The 25,527-nt window shown below is 38.9% G+C and overlaps 3 protein-coding genes and 1 long non-coding RNA gene across 6 annotated transcripts; all 4 read left to right on the top strand.

Annotated features, from left to right (window-relative positions):
- Positions 1-3,274: 3,274 nt before the first annotated feature.
- On the top strand, positions 3,275-5,258 carry ccr7 (chemokine (C-C motif) receptor 7). Of its 2 annotated transcripts, XM_027159888.2 has the most exons (4): positions 3,275-3,292; positions 3,483-3,662; positions 3,812-3,852; positions 4,046-5,258. In XM_027159888.2, the coding sequence occupies exons 2-4, from the start codon at positions 3,647-3,649 to the stop codon at positions 5,084-5,086; spliced, it is 1,098 nt and encodes a 365-aa protein (XP_027015689.1). In that variant the 5' UTR covers positions 3,275-3,292; positions 3,483-3,646; the 3' UTR covers positions 5,087-5,258. The 2 variants fall into 2 exon arrangements, with proteins under 2 accessions (XP_027015689.1, XP_047670366.1); XM_047814410.1 differs by lacking the exon at positions 3,275-3,292 and having other exon boundaries at positions 3,350-3,662.
- A 3,962-nt stretch (positions 5,259-9,220) lies between these two features.
- On the top strand, positions 9,221-13,868 carry LOC125141175. The gene is made up of 2 exons (XM_047813295.1): positions 9,221-9,321; positions 9,441-13,868. The coding sequence occupies exon 2, from the start codon at positions 10,322-10,324 to the stop codon at positions 12,602-12,604; it is 2,283 nt and encodes a 760-aa protein (XP_047669251.1). The 5' UTR covers positions 9,221-9,321; positions 9,441-10,321; the 3' UTR covers positions 12,605-13,868.
- Positions 13,869-18,698: 4,830 nt separating this feature from the next.
- LOC113651163 (cytochrome c) lies at positions 18,699-20,528 on the top strand. Of its 2 annotated transcripts, none has more exons than XM_027159893.2 (3): positions 18,699-18,816; positions 19,640-19,814; positions 19,935-20,528. In XM_027159893.2, the coding sequence occupies exons 2-3, from the start codon at positions 19,646-19,648 to the stop codon at positions 20,078-20,080; spliced, it is 315 nt and encodes a 104-aa protein (XP_027015694.1). In that variant the 5' UTR covers positions 18,699-18,816; positions 19,640-19,645; the 3' UTR covers positions 20,081-20,528. The 2 variants fall into 2 exon arrangements, with proteins under 2 accessions (XP_027015694.1, XP_027015693.1); XM_027159892.2 differs by having other exon boundaries at positions 18,704-18,859.
- Positions 20,529-23,661: 3,133 nt separating this feature from the next.
- On the top strand, positions 23,662-25,492 carry LOC125141176. Its single transcript, XR_007140539.1, has 3 exons — positions 23,662-23,712; positions 24,011-24,073; positions 25,350-25,492. It is a non-coding gene; the product is annotated as an uncharacterized LOC125141176 (long non-coding RNA).
- Positions 25,493-25,527: the final 35 nt, after the last annotated feature.

Genomic DNA, 25,527 nt, shown 5'->3' with positions numbered 1-25,527 from the left:
AGGTCGTCTGATCTCTGAAAGCCTTTCAGGCCATGCAGCTGAATGTGATTTAATTCCACGCAAATCTTGAAATCGTCTCGAAAATCTATGCATGCAGGTCCACACCAGTGAAGACTTGCACTGTTTTTTAAGAGTGCAACGTGCTGGCTGCATGGTCACGTGACTCACCTGGATTGTGGTCGCTGCACTTTTTCCTGTCAGCACCCCTTTCCTTAGCAGCACTCTAGTACAAACCGACCGCAGATTCATGCGTGCAACCGGAGTGTGTACCTGTGCACACCCAAAGCTAAGGTTAGCGTGGAGAGGTATTGGGGGGGGGGAGGGGAGATGAGAGTAAAGGTAAAAAAAACAATAATGAAACCACAGCTGCTTTACAATTTTTTCACTTCCTGGTTTTTCGTATCGAGTTGTAATTGTGTACCAGATCAAACCCAGGTGTGATTTTGGCTGATATCACGATAATGGTTTAGCACTTGGAAAGTTTTGTTATCGCAGCATCACACAAACAATCCACCGAATCATTTCCTTTGACCCGAGCTAAGTTCACTGATTTGTGAAGATTGAGGTCACCTAGAGTTTTTTTTTCCTTTTTTTTTAGAATGAGATCTATCTGTTTCTGAGGAAACATCAGCGTGATGCCATCCCTTCTTGATAAAACTAATTGTCTGATAGCTGCAAGTTTGCTATAGGGCTCTCAAGTTTTGAAGACAGGCTAGCGTGACATCGGCACCCCCCCTAAATAAACAAACAAACAAACAAACAAACAAACAAACAAACAAACAAACAAACAAACAAACACATTAATGGGGGAGTTGTTGTGTTTGGTAAGGATCACTGACCGCAATTTAACCAAATACAAAGGATTTGTTTAATTTCCATTTATTACTTTGTGTGTGTGTGTGTGTTTGTGTGTGTGTGTGTGTGTGTGTGTGTGTGTGTGTGTGTGTGTGTGTGTGTGTGTGTAGATGTCAAAAGGGTTTTGTGGCTCCCTGAGTTTTTTTTTCTGTGGGAAACAGGTCCAAGTGGCTCTTTGAGTGTTTAACGTTGCCGACCCCTGGCCCAGAGTAACATAGCAGACCAAGAGAGAGATCGAGTGAGTGACTGTGTGTGAGAGAGAGAGAGAGAGAGAGAGAGAGAGAGAGAGAGAGAGAGAGAGAGAGAGAGAGAGAGAGAGAGAGATTATGACTGGTGTTGTTTATTGTAAGTGTTTGTTACCTTTTTGGACCCCTTTATCATGTGTAATGTTGCTCCCATATAAAACAGTTCAGCACAAGCCCAGACATTTTTAGGGACATGATTGAGGACGATGTCCCGTGCAGAGACGAGCTGTTTCGTGTTGAGGTTTTGTTCAAACCGACCATCGAAAATACTCTCTCTAATGAAAGTTTTTTTTTCATTGGTCGTTGCGTTAAATCTTACCCAGATACAATAGTGCTATTTTCTGATTGGCTGTTGTGTAGCCTCTTTTTTTTGATTGGCTGATAAGTATCAGGCTCGACTAAGAACTGAGACGTGCTTGATTCCTGCCCGGTTTCATAGAGACAGCGATGCGGACCGATACATTTTGGGCGCTGCGGCTTATTAAATATATGATAAATAGTCAAAAAGTTTTTCTGCAATGAGAAATATGTGTGGCAGGAGAACGTGACAAAAGACCCAAATGCGTGACTGTCACTCTCAATGCGTGACGCTTGACAGCCCTGTTGCTAACACCTAGAAAATCTGATCATTTTCTAGCTTACTATGTGCCATTTCCAAATTCTCATTTTCTCACATTTCATTTTCAGATCATCATACAAATGAGAAGTTCAGCAAATTTACATACAACGGTTACGGTAAGAGACTCGGCTCGGCTAGTTAGCGATGTACGGATGTAAATTTCGATGGTTAATGTGTTTGATCTGGACAGACTGGAGGTCTAAAGCGCCACTGCATCGCTCTCTTTAGGTAGTGATGAAGAGCAGGTTGAGTCCCACTGGAAACAGTATCAACGGGGCATTATGGGTAATTTAAAGTATGGGAAACCGTTCATCAAAATGAACATCGACGAAAGACTAAAAAGGTTCAGAATTTCACTACAGAACAAGTCGGGATTACTGTGCAAAAGTCTGTTTGTGGCTTTTCTTCACACATAATGAAATTCTTAGGTATTAGAGTGATTCAAAAAGAGATGACGTCGACGTCATAAAAACATGAGCCACAGCTGCACATAACAAACCAACCAGTTAAAAGGTTAGAGCGTTGTTTTTCCCACACGGCCATGTTTTCCTCTGCCCTACTTTACGAGTCTGCAGCTGTACCACATTAACCCTATGCTATTCGATTCATCCTTAACCCGATCCTGACACACTGTGGCGCCTTTCACCCACAGTACATCATCCCTCGTCCATCCTCATACTGTACTTCTTCTTTCGCTTGGAGTTTTGCATTTCTTCCACTCCTCGTGGACACCCTGAAGATCTGCACTTCACATAAACAAGTCTCATCTTTTATTCGGCGTACATAAATCTTGACTCTTCTCTGTTCTGGCATCAAGGTGGTGGAATGAACTTCCCCTAGAGGTTCGGACATCTGAGTCACTGGCTATTTTCAAGCGGCGGTTGAAGACCTACTTATTCAGGAAACAATTCAACTAGCACTTTTTTCCTTATCTTTTGCATTTAAAAAAAAAAAAAACCTTTGACACTTTTTCATTGTAACTTTGAACAAATGTTTTAAACTCATGGTATCTTAAGTATGTAACCTAGTGAACCAGCATTAATGTATTCAATGTTAGAGATTTAAGCACTTATGTCCGTCGCTCTGGATAAGGGCGTCTGCCGAATGCTGTAAATGTAAATGTAAATCTCACCAGTATGAGATATTTGTGTCCACCCGGGTGATGATGGGTTCCCATTTGAGGCTGTTTCTTTCCTCTCCAGGTTTCTTCTTCTCCATCTTCTTTGACCGGAACTCAGACGGTTTAATGGAGGATTAAGACAGAACAGGTGACCAAATTCAGGTGACAGGAAAGGGGCAAGTTTCCAGCCGTTGCCCCGTTACCTTACAATGTTCATCTGTTGTTGATGAGTTTGTTTGTGTGTCCTGTTGTGCCATTGTTTTGTTGTGATGTCCCCTTTAAGTCTGAATACTTTTTACTTCCCTTGTCGCTTCCCTCTGTACCACATTATTTGCATAAGAATTATGTTTCAATAGCTTTTTGTTAAATATCCATCTATTAATTCTGTCTTTATTAACTCTCAGACAGTTTTCTCACTACATGAGGAAGAAAATAATCCACAGAAAATGAAAGGTTTGGTTTTTTTATCTTGGATTTTTTTTTTTGTATCAGTGAATTTGCCACCCTCTGTTTTGCACTTGCTTGCCCTGAGTGTAACTCAGGACCGATTTCATAATACGTTACCCAAAAAGAAGCAAGACAGAAATCATAAACTCTGTACAGATAAAAGCCTTATTGTCTTAGCTTGTTTTTCTCGAAACAGTGTGAGGTGAGGTGAAAACCCTTACCTCTGATCGTGGCTTCAAAGACAGGAGACGTGTTCCCACAATGAGCAGAGGGGGAGAGAGAGAAAAAAAAGCATCGCTGATCACGCTGTTGTGAGCAGTAGTGCGGCGGACGTCGAACACGCACGCTCGTTCAGCAACGATGGTCTCGTTCACGGGTGAGTACTCTGTAATCTTTGTCTGCTTCCAGTTTATGTTGTAAATAAAAGTGAAATGAGTGCAAAAAAGGTTCACAGTTTTGTTCAATCTTGGAATCCATGAATGATCTACATCACTTTTTCTCATTTGTGTTCTGTTATATCTGTAGCCTTTGCTCCTGTTCTGCTGTTGTGGTCCTGCCACTTTCAGGTAACATATATAACACCATGACTTTGTGCATCATGACTTGTTTGTTTGTTTGTTTGTTTGTTTGTTTGTTTGTTTGTTTGTTTGTTTGTTTGTTTGTTTGTTTACCTCGAGCCAAGTTTAAGACGTTGTTCTAAAAGCATGTTCTAAAAGAAGCTGCTGTTGACGGAACCTGTGATTTCGTATTCTCTTACAGATGACTTGGTCCAACGTGACTATCGACTTCACAGCTGAAATGACTGATGGGGATTACACGCTTGATTATGCTAAATATGAAACCATTTGTGGGAAAGACAATAATCGAAGCTTCCGATCCTGGTTCATACCCACCATCTACAGCCTCATCTGCTTCCTGGCTCTACTCGGAAACTTCCTGGTCATCCTGACCTACATCTATTTCAAGCGGATTAAGACGATGACGGATATCTTTCTGCTGAACCTGGCCATAGCCGACCTTCTCTTCGCTCTATCCCTGCCCTTCTGGGCCACCAGCGTCATGACCGTGTGGATGCTCGGGCAGATTCTCTGCAAGGCGATGTACGCCATCTACAAGATCACATTCTTCAGTGGAATGTTCCTGCTGATGTGCATCAGCGTGGACAGGTACTTCTCCATCACCAAAGCTGTCTCGGCTCACCGATGCCGCTCCAATGCCGTTCATTACGGACGCATATCTTCCTTGGTTACTTGGGTGTTGGCCGTGTTTTTCTCCTTGCCTGAGATCATTTACTCCAACGTCAACTCCAACAACACCTGCGTGGTATACAGCAACCAGCATGAAGATCTCCGCTTCTCTATGCTAGTCAGCCAGATGGTGCTGGGATTCATCTTGCCTGCGCTCGTGATGGTTTTCTGTTACAGCTGCATCATTAAAACCCTGGTGCAAGCCAGGAGCTTTGAGCGGAATAAAGCCCTGAAGGTGATCTTCGCCGTCGTGGCCGTGTTTGTCATCAGCCAGCTTCCGTATAACGTGGTGATGGGACTGAGCACGCACAACACCACCGTGTGTGACCTCGATAACAGCCTGCTCTTCGCCCTGGACGTGACCCAAGGTATCGCCTTCCTGCGTTGCTGCGTGAACCCTTTCCTGTACGCTTTTATTGGAGTGAAGTTTCGCAATGATCTGCTGAAACTGATGAAGTTTCTGGGCTTCTCGAGTCCAAGCCATGTCATATATTTCGGTAGGAGGAAATCCTCGGCCGGGCTTGATACTGACACCACTTCATTTTCCCCATGAGCCACTGACTGTTCCTCTTTTTAGAGTATATTTGCTTTACTATTTCTGTCATAAATATTGTGGTTATTCATTAATTTCTTATTTTTCTTCTTATTTTTTTTTCACTTCAAATGTTGTTCCATCAGCTATATCAGATTTTGTACTTTTTTAATGAATAAATAAATAAAAACAAGCTGTTTTTTTTAATTATGTATAATATGAAAAACATTTTTTTAAATATATATATATATATATATATATATATATATATATATATATAATTTTTTTAATCTATAGTGCACGTACACACACATTTATTTGATACCTATGTGTACTACATTTTGTAATGCTTACAATAACAAATAAAGCTTTTTTATAAACATACGATTCAAGCTCAAACCCTAAACAGACGTTTTTTTTACATTTATACGCTAAAAGGGCAGGGCCTCTTTTTTCTTTTCTTGTAGCGTGTTCTAAATGCACTCTGTCACACTTTTCACATGCAGTGGTTTGCATAAACCGTCAAAGTTGTGAAGATAAAAAAACAGCACAACCTGTGCAGGATCATTGTACACACACCACACGTTTCTATATTACTTCAGTGAGTAAACCAAAAGCCAAAAAAAAAAACACAACACCTTCTCAGCACACAGTCACAACTGAATAAGTACGAGTATATGCTCATGATGTTGGAGTCATCAATAAGAAAGGTCATGTTTATCACCGCGTGACGAATAACTACTACTAGGGTAGCGTGATGAACTGAAGTTACCCTTACACACTCGGCGTCCTTCCAAAAGTGTTTTATTCCTCTTGCACCACATCGATCAACAAAATCGTTTTATTTCTTTTTCGTCTTTCGTTCCACTTTGATTAATAAGACGAAAAGAAAAAAATCACAACTTAATCTGTTACTAAGAAACCTTAAAGTGTGAAGTCATCTAAATTACGCCTAGGATTTGACTAGCGATTTTGTAGAAAGCAACTTGCGATTGCACCTTCGCTTAGAAGTGAGAATTCTCCACAATTCTTTGCACTTTACACTCACTTCTGTTAACGCCTTAAAGTGATTGCCGTACATAATAGGACGGCTTGAAGGTTATACGCACTTTTCACATGTAGGTGTTAACCGACACGAAGGCCTGTCTTTAAGAAGCATTGAGCATTAAAATAAAAGATGTTTCACACTGCCATCGTGTCAAGAGATGTAGAGACCAGTTACATTTTTAAAGGTTTGTATAAGGAGTATTTTTTAATCTCTTTTCCTCCTCCAAAGAAATACTGACCAATCCGATGCCGTGTCAACGATATTATGACTGATATAACCATTCATCAAGGAATACTGCCTGACTGACAGATCCCACCCACTTCCCTTTCCCTAAGGAATTCTGACCAGTCCCATCCCTTCCTTTAAGGCATTCTGACCAATCCCATCCCATCCTTTAAGGCATTCTGACAAATCCTTCACTTAACCTAAGGAATTCTGACCAATCCCATCCCTTCCTTTAAGGCATTCTGACCAATCCCATCCCTTCCTTTAAGGCATTCTGACCAATCCCATCCCATCCTTTAAGGCATTCTGACCAATCCCATCCCATCCTTTAAGGCATTCTGACAAATCCTTCACGTAACCTAAGGAATTCTGACCAATCCCATCCCTTCCTTTAAGGCATTCTGACCAATCCCATCCCTTCCTTTAAGGCATTCTGACCAATCCCATCCCTTCCTTTAAGGCATTCTGACCAATCCCATCCCTTCCTTTAAGGCATTCTGACCAATCCCATCCCTTCCTTTAAGGCATTCTGACCAATCCCATCCCATCCTTTAAGGCATTCTGACAAATCCTTCCCTTTCCCTAAGGAATTCTGACCAATCCTGGTCATTTCCTAAGGAATTGCGACTAATCACCTCTTCTCTAAGGAATTCTGTTCAATCCTATCACTAAGGAATCTGGCCAGTTCCACCGTATTCCTCGGTTAGTTTTATTTCTTGAAACATCGAAACCTAGTACGAAGATTATCGCTTCAGTATACGAAGGTTGAATTCCAAGAAGAAGCGAAGACGTTCTCAAATCTGAGACGATTGTTCTTCCTTTGTCACACGTCTGCGTATTTCACCACTGACTTGCTCTGAATGCACGTTTGCCATCCAGCCTTTAACCGACAGCTGTTGCATGCACAACGTTCACACTGTGCAATAGAGCAGGGGTCGGAAACCCGCAAGTGGCTCTTTCATCCCTCTGCTGCGGCTCCAGATTTGGAAAATAAATATTTAATTAAAATTTATTTTATTTTGTTAGTTTAAAAAAATGTAATTCTAAATTCTAAGATTATGATGCTCTTGTAACATTAAAATAAACCGTGTTTAACTTTTTTTTGTCGCTCAAATTATGCGTCATAACTGCCGACTTGCGAAATCCGACACACAGAAGCAGACGCATTTTTGGTTTGCTGCAGCCGGCAAGTTAAAATTATGATGTCATGCAGGGCTGTCAAGTGTCACACGTTGAGAGTTTGGTCTTTTCTCCCGCTCTCCCGCCACACATCGTATTTCCTTTCGACTAATTATCATATAGTTAATAAGCCGCAGCGCACAAAATGTATCAGTCCACACCGCTGTCTCTATGGAACCGTGCAGGAATCAAGCACGTCTCAGTTCTTAGTGAGTCTAACACTTATCAGCCAATCAAAAAAAGTGGCTACACAATAGCCAATCAAAGAATAGCACTATCTGGGACAGATTTAACACAACAACAAATGAAAAAAATTGGGGTTTGGAGATGTCACGCTTGCCCGTCTTCAAAACTTGAGAGCCCTGGCCATGAATACGAAGAGAACTCAATTAGACATTGAACATTTTATTTGAAAGTAACCTTCAACCCAGCGTCTTTTTTCTTACGGTTAGTTCAAACTGTTCAAAATATTTTTGTTTGCCTGCAGAAATAAAATTTTGTTTACTCGGTAGCAGTTCTTTGATTTCATAAATGCAACACACTACAGTTTTTTCTACACTTGCAGTGTTATCTTCATTTTAGATGTCAAAAGGTTTTGTGGCTCCCTGTGGTTTTTTTTTTCTGTGGGAAACAGGTCCAAGTGGCTCTTTGAGTGTTTAAGGTTGCCGACCCCTGGCCCAGAGTAACATAGCAGACCAAGAGAGAGAGAGAGAGAGAGAGAGAGAGCGAGAGAGAGAGAGAGAGAGAGAGAGAGAGAGAGAGAGAGAGAGAGAGAGACGTATACAGCTTGGAGCTTTTATTTATTTCTGTTACACACATTTCACATCTCTATTAACAAGTGTGTTGTGTTGGACTGCAGAAAACATGCACATGGTGTAAAGTCTTATCAGTTCATCTGTTCAGCAGAATTCAACCACAAACACATGAAGGGGAAATCTGTTTTAGTCTTAATTAGTGGTGTGCTTCCTACCTGAAAGTAGACCTGAAATAAGCCTTGGCCCTGTTCAGTTCAACAAAATACCTAGTACATGCTCTTAGTAAAATAATCGGTTACGTGTTCAACCTTGATCTTGATTTCTTGAAGTGTTTTATTCCTCTTTTACCAACCATCCCATTTTTAAAAAAAAAATGAATTAAATAAATAATAAATAATGCCACATCGTGCCTTTTTTTTTTTTAGTTCCAGTTATAAATAATAATATCAGTTATAACCAGTTCCAGTCTCACCGGCCCTAGACAGTATGGAACATTTTGTGGCCTCTCTCTATACAATAATAACTGTTAAATTTAGCACAGTTCAACCGTCTCTCAGCCACAGAGTCCCTCTGTAGGAGACCCTGACCTTGCACACAAAAAACAAGCTCTCTGAAAACATGAAAGATGAAACTTCATTCATTCGACGCTTAGTGCCTTCTTCTCGATGGACGTAGATTTTAGCAACACCTTTTTTTAGGTAAACGTCTGTGGGTTTGTATGAGCTATAGGTTATCCTCCAGCTACTGTAGGAACACCACAATAAGGGTATTTCCTGGGTGCTAAACCACCGCAGACAATGTCCATGCTTCGTTACGTAGAAGTTGAACAAGCTAGACCTATTGTGGTCGTACATATTGTAACAGGTCTGGCCTGTTACTAGTTGTTCTATTCCTTACCTATAGGGGGCAACCTTGACGTTGAATGTTTATAAGGGGATAGACTAGTAAAGGAAATGAAAATGGCTTCCACCTGAGTCTAGGTTTATCAGGGTTTGTGTTGGCTTCAGTGAAAGGCCTCTTAATGGGAAACAGTTGTTTCTATTGCCATTGTGAGTATATTTACTGCAATGTTTTGACTTTATATGAATGACTGTTATATCTCTGGCAATGTTTGTAGTATACTCTTAATGAATGCAAACTTGTAATTGAGTTAATTTTGTATTTATAGAAGGGCCTCTTGTGTCACCCCCATTGCATACTTAAAAGTATAACATGGACAATGGATTAAAATGGTGACTGGAGAATGCAGCTACCTTATTTGAGGAGGTGGTGATGGATATGCCGTAAAGCACTCAGAAGACAACACAATACGGATAAGCTTAACAATTCCTTGCAAGAACCCTTTTGCTTTCGTCTTCAGTGTTGTGAGCCTCTTTAAAACTGGACATCTATCCTAGATAAGACTGCTTTTGTTGGAATTTCTAAGATATGTTGTTCAATAACTTGTGTCACATTGTAATGTGTACTGTGGTATCATATGCAATGAGGGTAAAGTAAATGAGAGTTCATATAAATAGCTCTAAGCAAAGAGATCGTTTTCTGGCTGCCTTATTTTAATGAGTGGTCTGGATCATCACTTATGTGGAAACCCCCCCCCCCCCCCAATTCAGATATATAGCTAGCTTTGAGTTAAGTTTGATCAGAGAGGTTATATAATGGCGCCCGAACAGGGACACATTTGTGTATGAGAGATTGTTTGGACCACTGACTAAAGATGGCAAGCCAAGAGAATAGTGACGAGGAAGAGCAAGGTCCCAAACTTGACTTTACCTCTGAAGCTTTTCTGAGTAGACGAGAATCTATAAAAGAACTAATTAATACCTTTAGTGAGCTCTATGTTGAATCTGAAGAAGAAAATGAGAGGATTGATGTTGAGCAAGGACCTGAGCAACAGGATAGTACAACTTTGCCTCCTGTACTTGTTACAGAACAAGAAGAAGTCCAAATACCTTTTTTTTTTTTACAATATTAGAACAGCTAAATGACAGAGTTAACAAACTGGAGAGTCGTTTTGAGGAATGGATTCAGAAAGGCAATGAAGGTGTTACCATGGCTGAATTGAAAACCCAGTGTATGACTATTGAAGAAAGGATGAATTATCGGTCTGAAAGAGAAAGTGAAAGAATTCAAAAGAAAACAGAGCTTGAACTGCAGGATTTGGGCAAAACAATTGCGGATTGCTTAAAAAGGCGAGACGTCCAAACTGAGCATAAATTGAAATCTCTTGCTTCTGTAATGCCTACCCCCATACAGCATCAGCCAAAATATTCAACGCCTGCTCCAAGATATGTAGCTGATAGGCAAGCATACAGTGTTTCTAATGATCCTACGCAATGCTTAGAAGGTATGTCCAGCTTGCCTCTGCCTCCACCAGTGAAACTGGAGTTCCCAAGCTTTAGTAATGGTGAAGAAGAAGATCCTGTTATTTTCTTAGAGAGGTGTGAAGAATATTTCGCTCTACGCCCTCTCTGTGATTATGAGATTCTTGCTTCCCTTACCTCTGTGCTGAAAGGTACCGCTAAAGAATGGTGGTTGGCTGAAAAGAAGAATGTAAAATCTTGGCAGCAGTTCAAAGAAGTCTTCTTGCAGTCTTTCCTAAGTGAGGACTACGAAGAAGAAGTGGCAAGAAAGTTAATGGAAAGAAAGCAGGGTGCCAAAGAAAATATAAGAGATTTTGCTTATCATTACAGAGTCTTATGCCTTCGCAAAAACAAGGACATGACTGATAAAGAAATTGTTCATGCCATACTACGGAACTGCAACCCGAGGCTGGCTAGTTTGCTGCGAGGTAATGTAAAAGGAGTAAGTGAGCTAGTACGAATTGGTACGCAAATTGAAAGAGATTTTGAAGAGTCTAAAAGATACTGGAACCAAGTGAATTCAGAGTCACAACAGCGGAAGACCACTATTGCAAGAGAAGCAACAGCTAAGCCGTCACCAGCTAACACTCGGGTAATGCAGCCTGTAAAGAACGTTGATCAACCAGAAATGGTTACTCTCCCTATTATTCTCCGCGGCAGATTCTTTCAAGCAATGGTTGACACAGGTAGCACCTTATCTCTTATTAAAGAAGCCTTCTGGAAACAGTTACGAGGGCAAGAACCTTGTAAAACCAGCAATGGTCAGTCATTTTTGTTAGCCAATGGTCTTAGACAGGAGGCCATTGGCAAGGTGGTATGGGAGTGTGAATTACAAGAAAAGAAAATGGATGTCACATTGTATATAATGCGTGATACTAACTTGACTGTACCTCTTATGCTTGGAATGGATTTTCTATGGTCTTCTGGGATTGTTCTTGACTTTAGAAGATCCCAATATCGCTTAACAAGGTCAGAAGAGAGTGGTGATGAAGAGGTAACTTTTCCTTTGATGATACCTGAATCCTGTGCAAGCTTACACTTCTATCTTGCTATACCCTTGCCTAGGGTTTCAGAAGACACTCAACAATCTATACGTGATTTGGTAATAAAAACCAACACCAACCAACAGAATAAGAGTTTGTTAGAGGAGTTGCTGCTTAACTGGCCTACAGTTTGCACAAATGAAATTGGTCGAACGAGTATAGTTAAACATCGCATTATTACCACAGACGAGGTCCCTATGAGAAAAAGACCATATAGACTGTCAAGAGAAAAGCAACAATTTGTCGACAAAGAAATCCAAGAGTTATTGGATAAGAAAATTATATGCCCTTCTATTTCCCCATGGGCTTCCCCTGTAGTGGTGGTACCAAAAAAGGATGGAGGATCAAGATTATGTATTGACTGTCGAGGGCTGAACACAAAAACTCACCTAGATGCCTACCCAATGCCACAGATACAAGACATCTTGGAATCTTTACATGGTGCCTCAGTGTTTAGTACTCTTGACACTAAAGTACAAGAAATGGAAAAGAAAGTCGATGCACAGGTTAAGGGAGACAATACACGGGTAAGATACGTGTATGAGAATGGATTGTTGTTCCGCAGTGTCCCCAGCAGTCTTCAAGGGGAGAAACTACAATTAATTATTCCAACATCTCTCCGCCATGAATTCTTACAATACGCCCATGACAATCCTTTAAGTGGACATCTTGGGAGAATGAAGACACTTCTCAGGCTGTTACAAGTTGCATATTGGCCTAGTGTAAGAGCAGATGTATGGAAGTACTGTAAGAATTGTCAAGTCTGTCAAAAGTACAAACCTAACCTGTCTAAACTTTCAGGACATTTACAATCTACACCAGTGGTGGAGCCAGGTTATATGCTGGGAGTAGACCTGATGGGGCCTTTTCCAAAGAGTGGAAAGCAGAATGAACATCTGTTGGTGGTGGTAGACTACTGTTCAAAGTGAGTTGAGTTATTTCCCTTACGTACAGCTAAAGCACCATCAATAGTTCGTATCTTAGTTGAAGAAATTTTTACTAGATGGGGAACTCCGGCTTACCTTGTATCCGACCGTGGAGCACAGTTTACATCGCAACTAATAAACCTAGTGTGCAAACAATGGGGAGTGGTCCAAAAATTAACAACTGCATACCACCCACAAACCAACCTCACTGAAAGGATTAATCGTACCATTAAAACCATGATCGCTTCTTATGTGGAAGAGCACCACAGACAATGGGACAGATGGTTGGCGGAGTTCAGATTTGCAATTAACACGGCATGGCATGAAAGTACTGGGTTTACACCTGCCGAGGTGGCCCTAGGAAGGAAACTAAAGGGGCCTCTGGAAAGGGCCATCCGTTATCCACCTGACCCAAGCAGCTCTACCTATGAAGTATTAGAAAGACAGCAAAACTTGATCCAATTGGTAAGGGAGAATGTAGGAAAAGCTCAGACTAAACAAAAACATTATTACAATCAGAAAAGAAAATCGACACACTTCCAAGTAGGTGATGTAGTTTGGGTCCGTGCTCACCCATCGCCCAAGTCAGAGGAAGGTTTTATGGCAAAACTTTCTGCTAAATGGAAAGGTCCAGCCAAAATTGAGAAGTGTTTGGGCCCTGTAAATTACGCAGTATCATTTCTTGATGATCCTGAAAATAGGGACACTTATCACGTACAGAATTTGAAAAGCTACCATGGGTATGTCCCAACTTTTTCTGACGTGAGGGGTATGTAACAGGTCTGGCCTGTTACTAGTTGTTCTATTCCTTACCTATAGGGGGCAACCTTGACGTTGAATGTTTATAAGGGGATAGACTAGTAAAGGAAATGAAAATGGCTTCCACCCGAGTCTAGGTTTATCAGGGTTTGTGTTGGCTTCAGTGAAAGGCCTTTTAATGGGAAACAGTATTATTTGTTTATTATTTGTAAACAGTATCTATTGCCATTGTGAGTATATTTACTGCAATGTTTTGACTTTATATGAATGACTGTTATATCTCTGGCAATGTTTGTAGTATACTCTTAATGAATGCAAACTTGTAATTGAGTTAATTTTGTATTTATATTTCTCCCGCTCTCCCGCCACACATCGTATTTCCTTTCGACTAACTATCATATAGTTAATAAGCCGCAGCACACAAAATGTATCAGTCCACACCGCTGTCTCTATGGAACCGTGCAGGAATCAAGCACGTCTCAGTTCTTAGTGAGTCTGACACTTATCAGCCAATCAAAAAAAGAGGCTACACAATAGCCAATCAGAGAATAGCACTATCTGGGACAGATTTAACACAACAACAAATGAAAAAAATTGGGGTTTGGAGATGTCACGCTTGCCCGTCTTCAAAACTTGAGAGCCCTGGCCATGAATACGAAGAGAACTGTTCAAAATATTTTTGTTTGCCTGCAGAAATAAAATTTTGTTTACTCGGTAGCAGTTCTTTGATTTCATAAATGCAACACACTACAGTTTTTTCTACACTTGCAGTGTTATCTTCATTTTAGATGTCAAAAGGTTTTGTGGCTCCCTGTGTTTTTTTTTCTGTGGGAAACAGGTCCAAGTGGCTCTTTGAGTGTTTAAGGTTGCCGACCCCTGGCCCAGAGTAACATAGCAGATCGAGGGAGTGAGGGAGTGAGGGAGGGAGGGAGGTATACAGCTTGGAGCTTTTATTTATTTCTGTTACACACATTTCACATCTCTATTAACAAGTGTGTTGTGTTGGACTGCAGAAAACATGCACATGGTGTAAAGTCTTATCAGTTCATCTGTTCAGCAGAATTCAACCACAAACACATGAAGGGGAAATCTGTTTTAGTCTTAATTAGTGGTGTGCTTCCTACCTGAAAGTAGACCTGAAACAAACCTTGGCCCTGTTCAGTTCAACAAAATACCTAGTACATGCTCTTAGTAAAATAATCGGTTACGTGTTCAACCTTGATCTTGATTTCTTGAAGTGTTTTATTCCTCTTTTACCAACCATCCCATTTTTTAAAAAGAAATGAATTAAATAAATAATAAATAATGCCACATCGTGCCTTTTTTTTTTTTTAGTTCCAGTTATAAATAATAATATCAGTTATAACCAGTTCCAGTCTCACCGGCCCTAGACAGTATGGAACATTTTGTGGCCTCTCTCTATACAATAATAACTGTTAAATTTAGCACAGTTCAACCGTCTCTCAGCCACAGAGTCCCTCTGTAGGAGACCCTGACCTTGCACACAAAAGACAAGCTCTCTGAAAACATGAAAGGTGAAACTTCATTCATTCGACGCTTAGTGACTTTTTCTCGATGGACGTAGATTTTAGCAACACCTTTTTTTAGGTAAACGTCTGTGGGTTTGTATGAGCTATAGGTTATCCTCCAGCTACTGTAGGAACACCACAATAAGGGTATTTCCTGGGTGCTAAACCACCGCAGACAATGTCCATGCTTCGTTACGTAGAAGTTGAACAAGCTAGACCTATTGTGGTCTTACATATAGAGAAACATCACTGCTCACTATATTCCTTTGTAGCCTTCACATAATCTTTTGGATCCTTTTTCCTGTAACTTAGGCCTGGATTGTTGTCTTGATGCAGGATACACACACACACACACACACACACACATCACACACAGGACTGATATTATTCATGATTTTTTGTAATTTTTTTCTCACTCTTGTCTACTTTCCAGTCATTCTAATGATATACAAAAGCAGGTTTGGTTCAAAGGTCAGTGAAGATTAAAAAAGAATTTAACCTAGAAAGCAACGAATCTTGGAAATACCACCTGGTAATTTGGCGCACATTTGTACAACCTTGTAGGTCACTTTCTTTTCTCAGATATGCAGATGGTCATGTGACAGTCAGTGAGCCAGGAATGTGACAGAAGAGTTATGAATCAAGCACAGACATACTGTGTGTGTGTGTGTGTGTGTGTGTGTGTGTGTGTGTGTGTGTGTGTGTTGGGGGGGTAATTGAGGGTAATTTTAAGAAAAGCCGGTACACTTACTGCATGTTTCACATCTGACTGATGGAGACGCCTTAATATAAACCTGTGATTTGAATCTGCACTACAATCAGAGATGCAGTTGTAGAAAAATAAGCAACACCTTCTGACCAATCAGAATTCATAATTTAATAGCATTAATGCAATATATATATATATATATATATATATATATATATATATATATATATATATATATATATAATTACACACACACACACACACACACGCGCCCACACACATGCAAAATGTGTCTCGACATGTCAAATATGAAATGTGTGAAAGGCGAAAATGCACTAGCGCGGCATGTTGTTTCTAAAGCATATCATAATGAGACAGGTTCCTCATAGTTGTAGTATTGCTGACTGATTTGAAAATGTCGAGGTTTTTTTCACAGCAAAATTTTTTCTTTTTGCTATGAAGTGAAAGTAATCATTTTCTGTTAAAGGTCTGACACATATCTAACAACTTGTGGGATTTTGTAGAAACCTGTTCGGTTTTCTGTCATCTGAGACCTGTGTGTGTGTGTCTGTGTCTGTGTCTGTGTGTGTGTGAGAACTAAATAGAATTTTGATTGCGAATTTATTTTACATAATGAAACGTTTTCGTAAAATAATTGTTACATTTTACAATTCCATTAGATTTATTTTTGTATGCTTTGTGTGTGTGTGTGTGTGAAAATTAAAGTAGTATAATCGCTTTTCCCCTGATAAACAAAGTCAGAAATCCTTCCAACCCACACACACAGCTTTGAGCCACGCTAACCCTTTATATCTCACATGAATTACTGTATTTCTTGAAGTCTGAAGTCTGCTGGGAGTCGAGTGTGTGGCCTTGTTTCAACCTTCCTCCTTTTTTTTTTTTTTTACACAAGTGCCTCATTTACATACAGCTCATGAATGAATTCCTGACAAAAGTGAGTTGGCTGGAAAAATTGACTCAGACTGTAACCTGTTATGTGCCCAGGTTACAGCCCTGTTATAACACACACTTCCTTAATATTTTATAGAAATGAAGGTGTTCTGTGGTTTGTGATAGCAATTGCACTGTGAGAAAAAAAACTTAAGGTTGCACTTACTTAACACTTACTTCTACCGGGTTGCCAGATATTTCCCTTTTAAATATTGTAGCTTTCAGAATATATGTTTATACGGAGTTTTTGTCAACAGAGAATAAAAGTGCATTTTTGTATGATATTTATATATCTTATTACAGGATAAGATTTGGATAACAGTAAATTACTGTAGGAAAAATATATACGGTTCAGTTAGACTGCTGCTTTAAAACGTTTACTACAACAACAAAAAAAAATACATTATTTAGGTCATCATGTTAGTTTGTATATGAACAAAACAAATCAAATGACAATGACAGCTAGCCAAAAATGTAAAAATTGACAGAAATTCAAAGAAAGAAGTGAGTTGAGCTGGTTTTGTGGACTGATATACAGTATATCGAATACTGACACACAGAACTAGATTTTTTTTCACATTTTTTGTTTTTAACAGATTCAGTATATAAGGGCAAAAGAAGGGCTACATGTGTCAGCTGTTCCCCTGTCAAACTACGTGTCCCATGTGACATTGCAGTGCTTCCTTCCTACACACAGCTTGAGATCTCATTACAGCCACATACTGTACACACAAGGGTGTTGGGAAAGGAAAGGAAAAACTGAGGATGATTCCAAGGGCACTGAGTTTTCTAAATGGAAGTTAGAGGCCACTCAGTAGTATTTCCTAAGTTCCGTGTCATGATTGCATCATTGCACTAAATGCTACTTAACCCTGTAATACCTGACAATTTTATAAAGCAATAATGCCTAACGAAAAATTATATCATTAGTACGCTCATGAAAAACCGTTTGTTTAATAAAAAAAATCTGCTACTAATTTGCACAGGGACGTTTCTGCTCACAGAAAAATAAGAAATAAAGATAATAATCCCATATAATAATAATATAATATAATATAATAAACATGTCAAAACGTTTTTACCTCATTTTATTATTCCAGAATTGTTATTTTTTTAACACCTGGATTATTTGAGGAAAAAACAAAAACTGTGTGTCAATGTCTATGGGTAAAAGCACTATACAAAGGACATTTAAGTGAATGATTCATTTCAATTCGATTCAATTTAATTCAAGTTTATTTGTATAGCGCTTTTTACAATTGACGTTGTCTCAAAGCAGCTTTACAGAACATAAACATAGAAAAAAAGGTTATTATAAAGAATAATATACAGATTGATAAAATACAAAATTCAAGATTGATATTAGATATATTTAAATGGTTATGTATTTATCCCCAATGAACAAGTCTGAGGTGACACAGCAGCAGTGGCAAAGAAAAACACCCTTAGATGGTAAAGGAAGAAACCTTGAGAGGAACCAGACTCAAAGGGGAACCTCATCCTCATATGGGTGACACCGGAGGGTGTGATTATAAATATACAGTCTGACAAATGTTGTATTGATGCAAAAGATCTCATGGAGTTCGCATCTCCTCTTTATTATCGCCGAGCCTGACTGGAGCCGGTAGATATCTAGATGCCTCAGGATTCTCAGAGTCTGCCTAGTCTCAGTTGAGGTCCAAAATGTTCATCGCACATCTGAGCTGGTACAATTTCTGGATGCCTCGGGATGGGTAGAAAGAGAGAAGCAGTGGAGAGGGATTAACATATCTGCTGTTCATGATCAATTTGCAAAGTTTGCAGTTTTCCCTGTTTATTGCAGCATGTAAATATACGTCTACATACATTAGATGACATAAAATGTAGAAGAAGAAGAAGAAGAAGAAGAAGAAGAAGAAGAAGAAGCTGTAATACTAGTATCAGTTATAGCAGTAATAGTATTCTAATTGTTTGACTGATTGCTCGTTTATGGCTGGATCTGGCAACCCTGAGCCCTTGTTGCCAGACCAGTCTAAACCCCTCTTGTTGTGAGTCAATGACTCTTCTCCTTAGAAGGATAAACCGACGCAGCGCACTCACGTACTAAACAGTACACACTACATACTATACATCATGAGAGGGACTTAGGCCACCTACATACTCTTTAGTGCTGTAGTACGCGTTGTCGTCTACGTAGGGCGCGTCAGCTTGGTGACGTCACTCTCACGAGCCTCTCATATCTAGTGACCTTCCTTAGAGCTCGTGCAGTAGCGTCCGGTGCCCGAAAGGTAATAAATCGCCTCGAGACCAGAATCTCGTCTGTTTTTAAAGGTAATTCGAATGTATTTTCTACAAACATGGCGATCTGTTTATACACGATTTACTTAATACACGCAAACATCTTGGAATATTCCATCAATGCACCGATTCGCAGTGTTCTTAAAGGGTTTTTGTAGGTTAGCTTGTCGGCTAACTAGCGCGCGAGCCGGCTTCTTCACATACAGGTGGCTAAAGCTAACACCGGTTTTTATTTATTATCGCGAATTATTTGGTGAGATTTGTGTCAGTGTCGGGTTTTGTTCTGTAAAATGTTTTTCTTTGTATCGGAGACAATTAATCCGGATTAGTTTCTCATCGTCGACCTTGTGGCTAGTTAGCTTGATTAGCATGACTAGCTTCACTAGCTTAATTAGCTAGCTAGCTAGCCATGTTACCGGCTCCTTTCTGTAATTTATGTCTATTTTTTTTATTTTTTATTATTGATTTTTATTTTTTTGCTCTGTTGCAGTTTACAATCTTTCTGTTTTCGGTTTAAGAAGGTGATTTTGATTGTCGTTTTTGTCTCAATGCGGTGTCAGAATGCCGGCTTTTATTGTTTTAAGTTAATTATCTTCATTTAGGTTTTTTTTTTTCATTTTTAAAATTAGTAAGGAGCATCAGTAAGAAAATCACTGTGGGTACTTTTGTTTGTTTGAAGTACTAGTACTTTCACCTTGAACGACCGAAGACTGTCTTGATTGCACTAACTTGATTGCACTTGAGTTCACTAACCTAACTATAGTGTTTTATTACTGTTTAACAGACTGTTTACAACGTTTTGTGTCCTTTTAGGCTACGATGGGTGATGTTGAGAAGGGAAAGAAGGTCTTCGTCCAGAAGTGCGCCCAGTGCCACACAGTAGAGAACGGTGGCAAGCACAAGGTCGGGCCTAACCTTTGGGGTCTGTTTGGACGTAAGACTGGCCAGGCAGAAGGCTTTTCCTACACGGATGCCAACAAGAGCAAAGGTATTTTGTTGTGGAAGTTCTCTCAAACTGGGTTTTTATATGACCGTGTTGACCTTGAACTCACGTTACAAGCTGACATCTTGCTCGTATCCTGCTGAAGTCTGTACTGTATTTTTTTAGGTATCGTTTGGAGTGAGGATACTCTGATGGAGTACTTGGAGAACCCCAAGAAATACATTCCGGGCACGAAAATGATCTTCGCCGGCATCAAGAAGAAGGGCGAGCGTGCAGACCTTATCGCATATTTGAAGTCTGCAACATCGTAACGCCGTTCTATCCACAGAGGGCATATAGATATTTAAAATAAACGTCTCTAACGTTTTTTGTTTTTTTGGTCTTTTAACAATACCTACTTGAACAATGTAAGTCATCACTAAACATCCTGGACTGTTGAATTCTGGACATAAGTGTCGTGACGCTCCGCTGATGCCCGACTTTTTCAGCGATATGGGTTCCTGTTGTCTGTCCTGGTTTGCACAGGAGCTGTACGCTGGTTAATTTAACTGTAATGTCTGTATATGGATCGAGTTACCCTGTGACTGCCAATGTTAATATTCTTAGTGGTTGTTATGGTAACTTGTGTACCAGATGAAATTAAAGCCCATTATTAAATAAAAAAAAAACTTTTCCCTTTCATACTTTGTGCATGCGTCTGTAGAGGTCTTCTACAATAAAAGGGATTCTACGTATCTGTAAAATCTTGTTTGACAGTCACATGGTTGTGTCTTCAATGTGTGCTCTTTTTTTCACAGAAGACTGGGTTGTACGTTCTTTAATAAATAAAACACTACAGCTGTAATTTTCCTATCATAAAGGGTACCACTTTATGGTATGCAGTGAACCGAGACACATTAGCCCAATTTTAATTACCTGACAGATTGTAGGCATTAATTATGTAGAATGTGACACAGAGCATGTCAATGCTAGTGACATGACGGCTTTGGGTTGGCCGTAGAGCTACACAACAGTTTTTGTGCAGATATTTTATCACCTCAATAAAGTCGAAGTGTTTGTCCAGTGTCCTTTTAACGTCCTGCTTTTTTTATTCAGTAATATTTGGAAGGTCAGATTAAGGTACCGTTATGGTTATGTACAATTCGTTATCACACCTCGGTGTGAGAGGGAACCGTTGGGTTTTAAAGGTACTTCACGAAATTATTTAGAAAAGTTACAAAAGTTCAGCTGACTGGATGAAGTAACGAGGCTGAGGGGGTTTAGACGCATAGAAGGACTAAATTAAAAACAAAATCACGTATCTATGCTAATGAGGACATTAAGGACATTCTAATCATCAGCATAAATGAATTATTTACATTAAATCTATATATTAGGTAACAGGGTTGTGCTTTCAAGGTGATCGTGTCAATCAGTATCACTGAAAGTAAAAAGAAAAGCAAACGAGAGAATATACATTTCTGCCTCCTGTAACCTTCATATCATTTGGATGATGGAGCTTCAGTGTTGAGCATACGACTTGTGGGATACTCCAATTATTTTCACATTCAGATGTTTGAGTGCACAAACCATGTATATTTTTTTTTTCCTAACATCAGGCTGGCTTGTGGGAAAAGAAGCTTCAAGCATAAGATCTTATTTAATTTAATGCAAAAATTGTAATTTAAAAAAAAAGTGTTTTAATGATTACATTCAAAGACTGGGCTGAGACAGACACGAATAATGTGCTGTAGATTTTGTTGGTTTTATGTTTTAATGTATTGATCTTGAACATCCAAAATCTGCATAATGAAAGGGTAAAAACAGGTTTTACCTTTACATAAATAATTGTAGATGTAATATCAGTGGGTTCACACGCCACTGCAACTCAGTCCTGATGAAACCTTCAACACATTTTAAAGGCGTCCTTCTTATCAGTTGGAGTGAAATGAGTCTCAGATTGTAAATTCTAAATCAGAGTTCCAAGTCCACTCAGCTTCCTGATTGTAAAACCCTGAGCACAGCTGACCAGGCCAGCTGACCTGCCAGATGTTAATCGCTCTTAAAGCAAAGCTCTGTAATGCACTGACCACACAATCATACAGTCAGAGTGGACCACAGAACTTTGCCTGAGGAGCCGTGAGGTCGGGTCTGTTACGCGTTATCTACAGTGATGTAGAGTAGCTAGTAGTGGTGTAGCAGGAGAAAACTAGCTCACTAGTAAGCGCCTGGTGAGCCTTCTCTGTATCGTTCTGTCGTGTTATGTTAAACGTGTCTTCGACAATGGGTTTGCGAACAGAAATGCAAATCTGCTTGTTATGCACTAATTGTAAATTTTCCACCACCATAGCTAGTAACACCCATGCAAACTTTAGTGTACTTAGCTACTTATTGTCATTAGCGTATAGTCAACCTAGCTGTTTAATCAGAACAGTAGTCTGGACGTTGCTTATCAGTAGCTTGATAGTAAAATTCCTTCTTCAACACTGATCACAATACATTATACATATATATATATATATATATATATATATATATATATATATATATATATATATATATATATATTATATATATATTTTTTTTTTTAATGACATTGTTATATTAATATGTTGTAGATTTGTATTAGAAGCCAGGAGGGATCAGTCAAGGTCTGGATGATTCACACATGGTTCCATGGATCCTGGGAAAAAAACAGATGGCATTCACGATTTCGTTGAAATGACGCCTCAGGAACGATTTTATTATTAACAATTAACATGTTAAAAAGTTACACATAATGAGTTTACACATGAGAACAGTTTCATTGTACATATGTTTTATGAGGCTATGAAAAAGTGTCCATGTTGACATTATGGGTCATTTATCACTTTTATTACAAATAGAAGGCCTAAGTTTAGAAACAAACAAAAAAAACAGTCAACATGTCAGTTCTGTACTCATCAAACTTGTATTTATTCCTGCTTTATTTATTCATATTTTAGATTTTTTTTTTTACTTGTTCCACGCTTAAAGGAACACAGATGACCTTTACGGTGTAAATCTCCTGCATTATACATTAATAGTGAATAAAGAAGTTTACTAAAGATCTTCACATTCCATGACTTAATAGGAGGAATGAAGCACATCCACCAACCTGTGACTGCTCACTCAAGTGTCCACAGCTTTACAGCTTTAAGTGTGCTGCATTTCCAAAAAAACAAAAAAACAAAAACAAAACAAACGTCAAACTTCACATCAATTAAAGCTATTTCCGAGATGTTATCTGTCCTAATCAAGTATCATGCACTGGATGTATTGCACGCACCAGCTGCAGACTTGCTCGTCCCCCTGCGTTGTGCGGTTACTTGAAGGAATGTCGACGTGGAGCTGCCAAACGGGAGCGCGCATGCCTCCTGCGTGAACGCGCACCGAGTGTGTACACAGTGCTGCAAAGTAAATAGAAATAGGTAGGGTGGTTTTTACAAAAAAAGAAAGAAAGAAAGAAAGAAAGAAATATTGAATATAGATCTATTACGGGAGTGTTTAATACTATCTATGCATATTTATCTTTTTTAGTGTTTTTTTTTATTATTTGACAGTATTATTTATATTATTAGTGTTAAAAGTTATTTCATTTGCGTTTGAGGTACAAATTGTGGGGAAACACCAAAATACTTTTGTCATCTCTTCATTTTCTCACGTTTGTTTGTTTGTTAGTTATACTTAATATTATTATTTTTATACTTAATATTATACTATACTTGATATTAATATTGCAATAATATTTGCAATGTCACGTGGTATGATAATTGCATTACAAAATTGCTGTAGTATTTTTACATGGACGACACGTGGTTTGATATGTGAATGTCTCTGGGATGTAATATATATATTGGCCACTAACGCATTGTGGCGCTGTTTGCCTACAATCCATCATTTTCAGCTAACAAAAGAGGAGACTTGCTAAACTCAAGCTGTTAAGGTAAGATTTGAAATAATAAATAAAAACGCGTTCGATTCTTTTTGACTATATGTTGTGTATGCAGTGTAAGTGTAACCTTTTCCTAAGCAGCTTCTATATCATGGTCTTATTTATGAATGATATGCTAAGCCATAAAACTTTTATATTTGGTGATAGTAACGCTTTATAACAGGCTGTAAAGTTAATTAACGTTTACATTAGTTGAGTGTTTCATGGTTTGGTGTTTGGTTTTTGCCTTTTCAAATTGATCAAGTTGACAAACTTGTGTGTTTTTTTTTTTCTTAATTTATCTTTCCAGTTATACGACATTGATGCTGATGATTTAGCAGAACCATCATGTCTACAGACTGCACAAGGCCAGGTTTGTTTAACTGACATGATTTTAAAATAAACTATTTCATAATGTTCTGCTTTAAAACAAAGCATCTTTTGTAGGACAAATTTAATTTAATATAAACTGATATCAAGTTGCATAAATGTAAAATAAAACTAGATTTTAAAGTTTGTCGTGACAAACTTTTAAATGTAAAATAAAACTAGATTTTAAAGTTTGTCGTGACAAACTTTGATGTCGGCTTGTCAAGTTTGGAAAGGTCGGTATGCTAGGGTGCCAATACTTTTGTTGGCAAGTGGGTACGAGCATGTGACATCACCGAATTCCCGTGACGCAATCCCAGTGACTGTTTTGATATATCACATGTCCATTTTGTGATAATGTTTGATTTTGATTTTGGGGGCTGGGCTGCACGTGACGTCATCCTAATACCCTTGAGAAAGTTCCTCTTGTTATTCTGAGTGTTTTGATATGTCAAATGTCAATGTTGTTGAAAGTTTTTTGATTTTGCATATAATGGGCGGGGCTGTGGGAAAACTGAAAGGCCATTTGGTACACCAATTTAACCCTTTGTCCAGAGTATCACCATAAAGAAGCTGGCTTAGTTTGGTGTAGAAAACACAAAATCTTGCCAAGTCATAAATCTCTAATCTTTATAATGGGTGTCTATGGCAAAAAAGGCCACTTTGAGACCCGGTACTGTGAGTACCAGAACTCCGCTTGCTTAGAAAAGATCAGACCGGGGTCTATGACATATCTGAGTTTGGTGCATGTGGCTGGAAATCTATAGGAGGAATTGCAATTAATAAATATTTGTCTAAGAAGAAAAAGCAAAACAGAATAATTAGCCTAATTTGCTTGCAGTTTTAGGATGTTTGCATTGCATCTTTATAGTATAAAATGTGAATAACATAAATGTTTATTTCATGCACGATGAAACACTATGCTAGTATGGCATCTAAAAAAACATAAAATTGACACATGGATGTTTAACATTTATAGTTGTGCTTTTCTGTTTATTTGACATATTTAAGGATTTCTAAACTTAGGCTAAAGATTCCTACGATGTTTCTGTTTTTAAAGTCACTTCGATTAAGATGTGGCTGATTTAACATGAGCACATCCTGACTGTTTGCATTAGTGATCATGGGCTAGCGAGTGGGATCTTGTACATATGTCAATGTGGAAAGCTGCAGGGGATGACTGCTGCAATTTTCAGCGTCTCATTCACCGGAAGCTTTTTTTTTTTATTATATTCAAGCTCTAATCGCTTATTTTACTCTCTTTATTCTGTTTGCTATAGAAACCACACCACCATGCACCTTCTGCAGTCCTGTCCAGAGGAGCAGCCATATGTATATGACCTATGCAACCTGGTGTTTGTACTGGACCGTAAACATTGGACATCACTAATGAAGGACACCATCAGCAGGTTGTTAAGTAAGCACCACGGTAAGACAGACATTTTTAAGGTTGTAGTC

This window comes from Tachysurus fulvidraco, chromosome 5 (genome assembly GCF_022655615.1).
Source record: "Tachysurus fulvidraco isolate hzauxx_2018 chromosome 5, HZAU_PFXX_2.0, whole genome shotgun sequence".
Taxonomy (NCBI): Eukaryota; Metazoa; Chordata; class Actinopteri; order Siluriformes; family Bagridae; genus Tachysurus; species Tachysurus fulvidraco.
The sequence above is the reverse complement of the archived record's forward strand: the minus strand, read 5'-3'. Positions and strand labels throughout refer to the sequence as shown.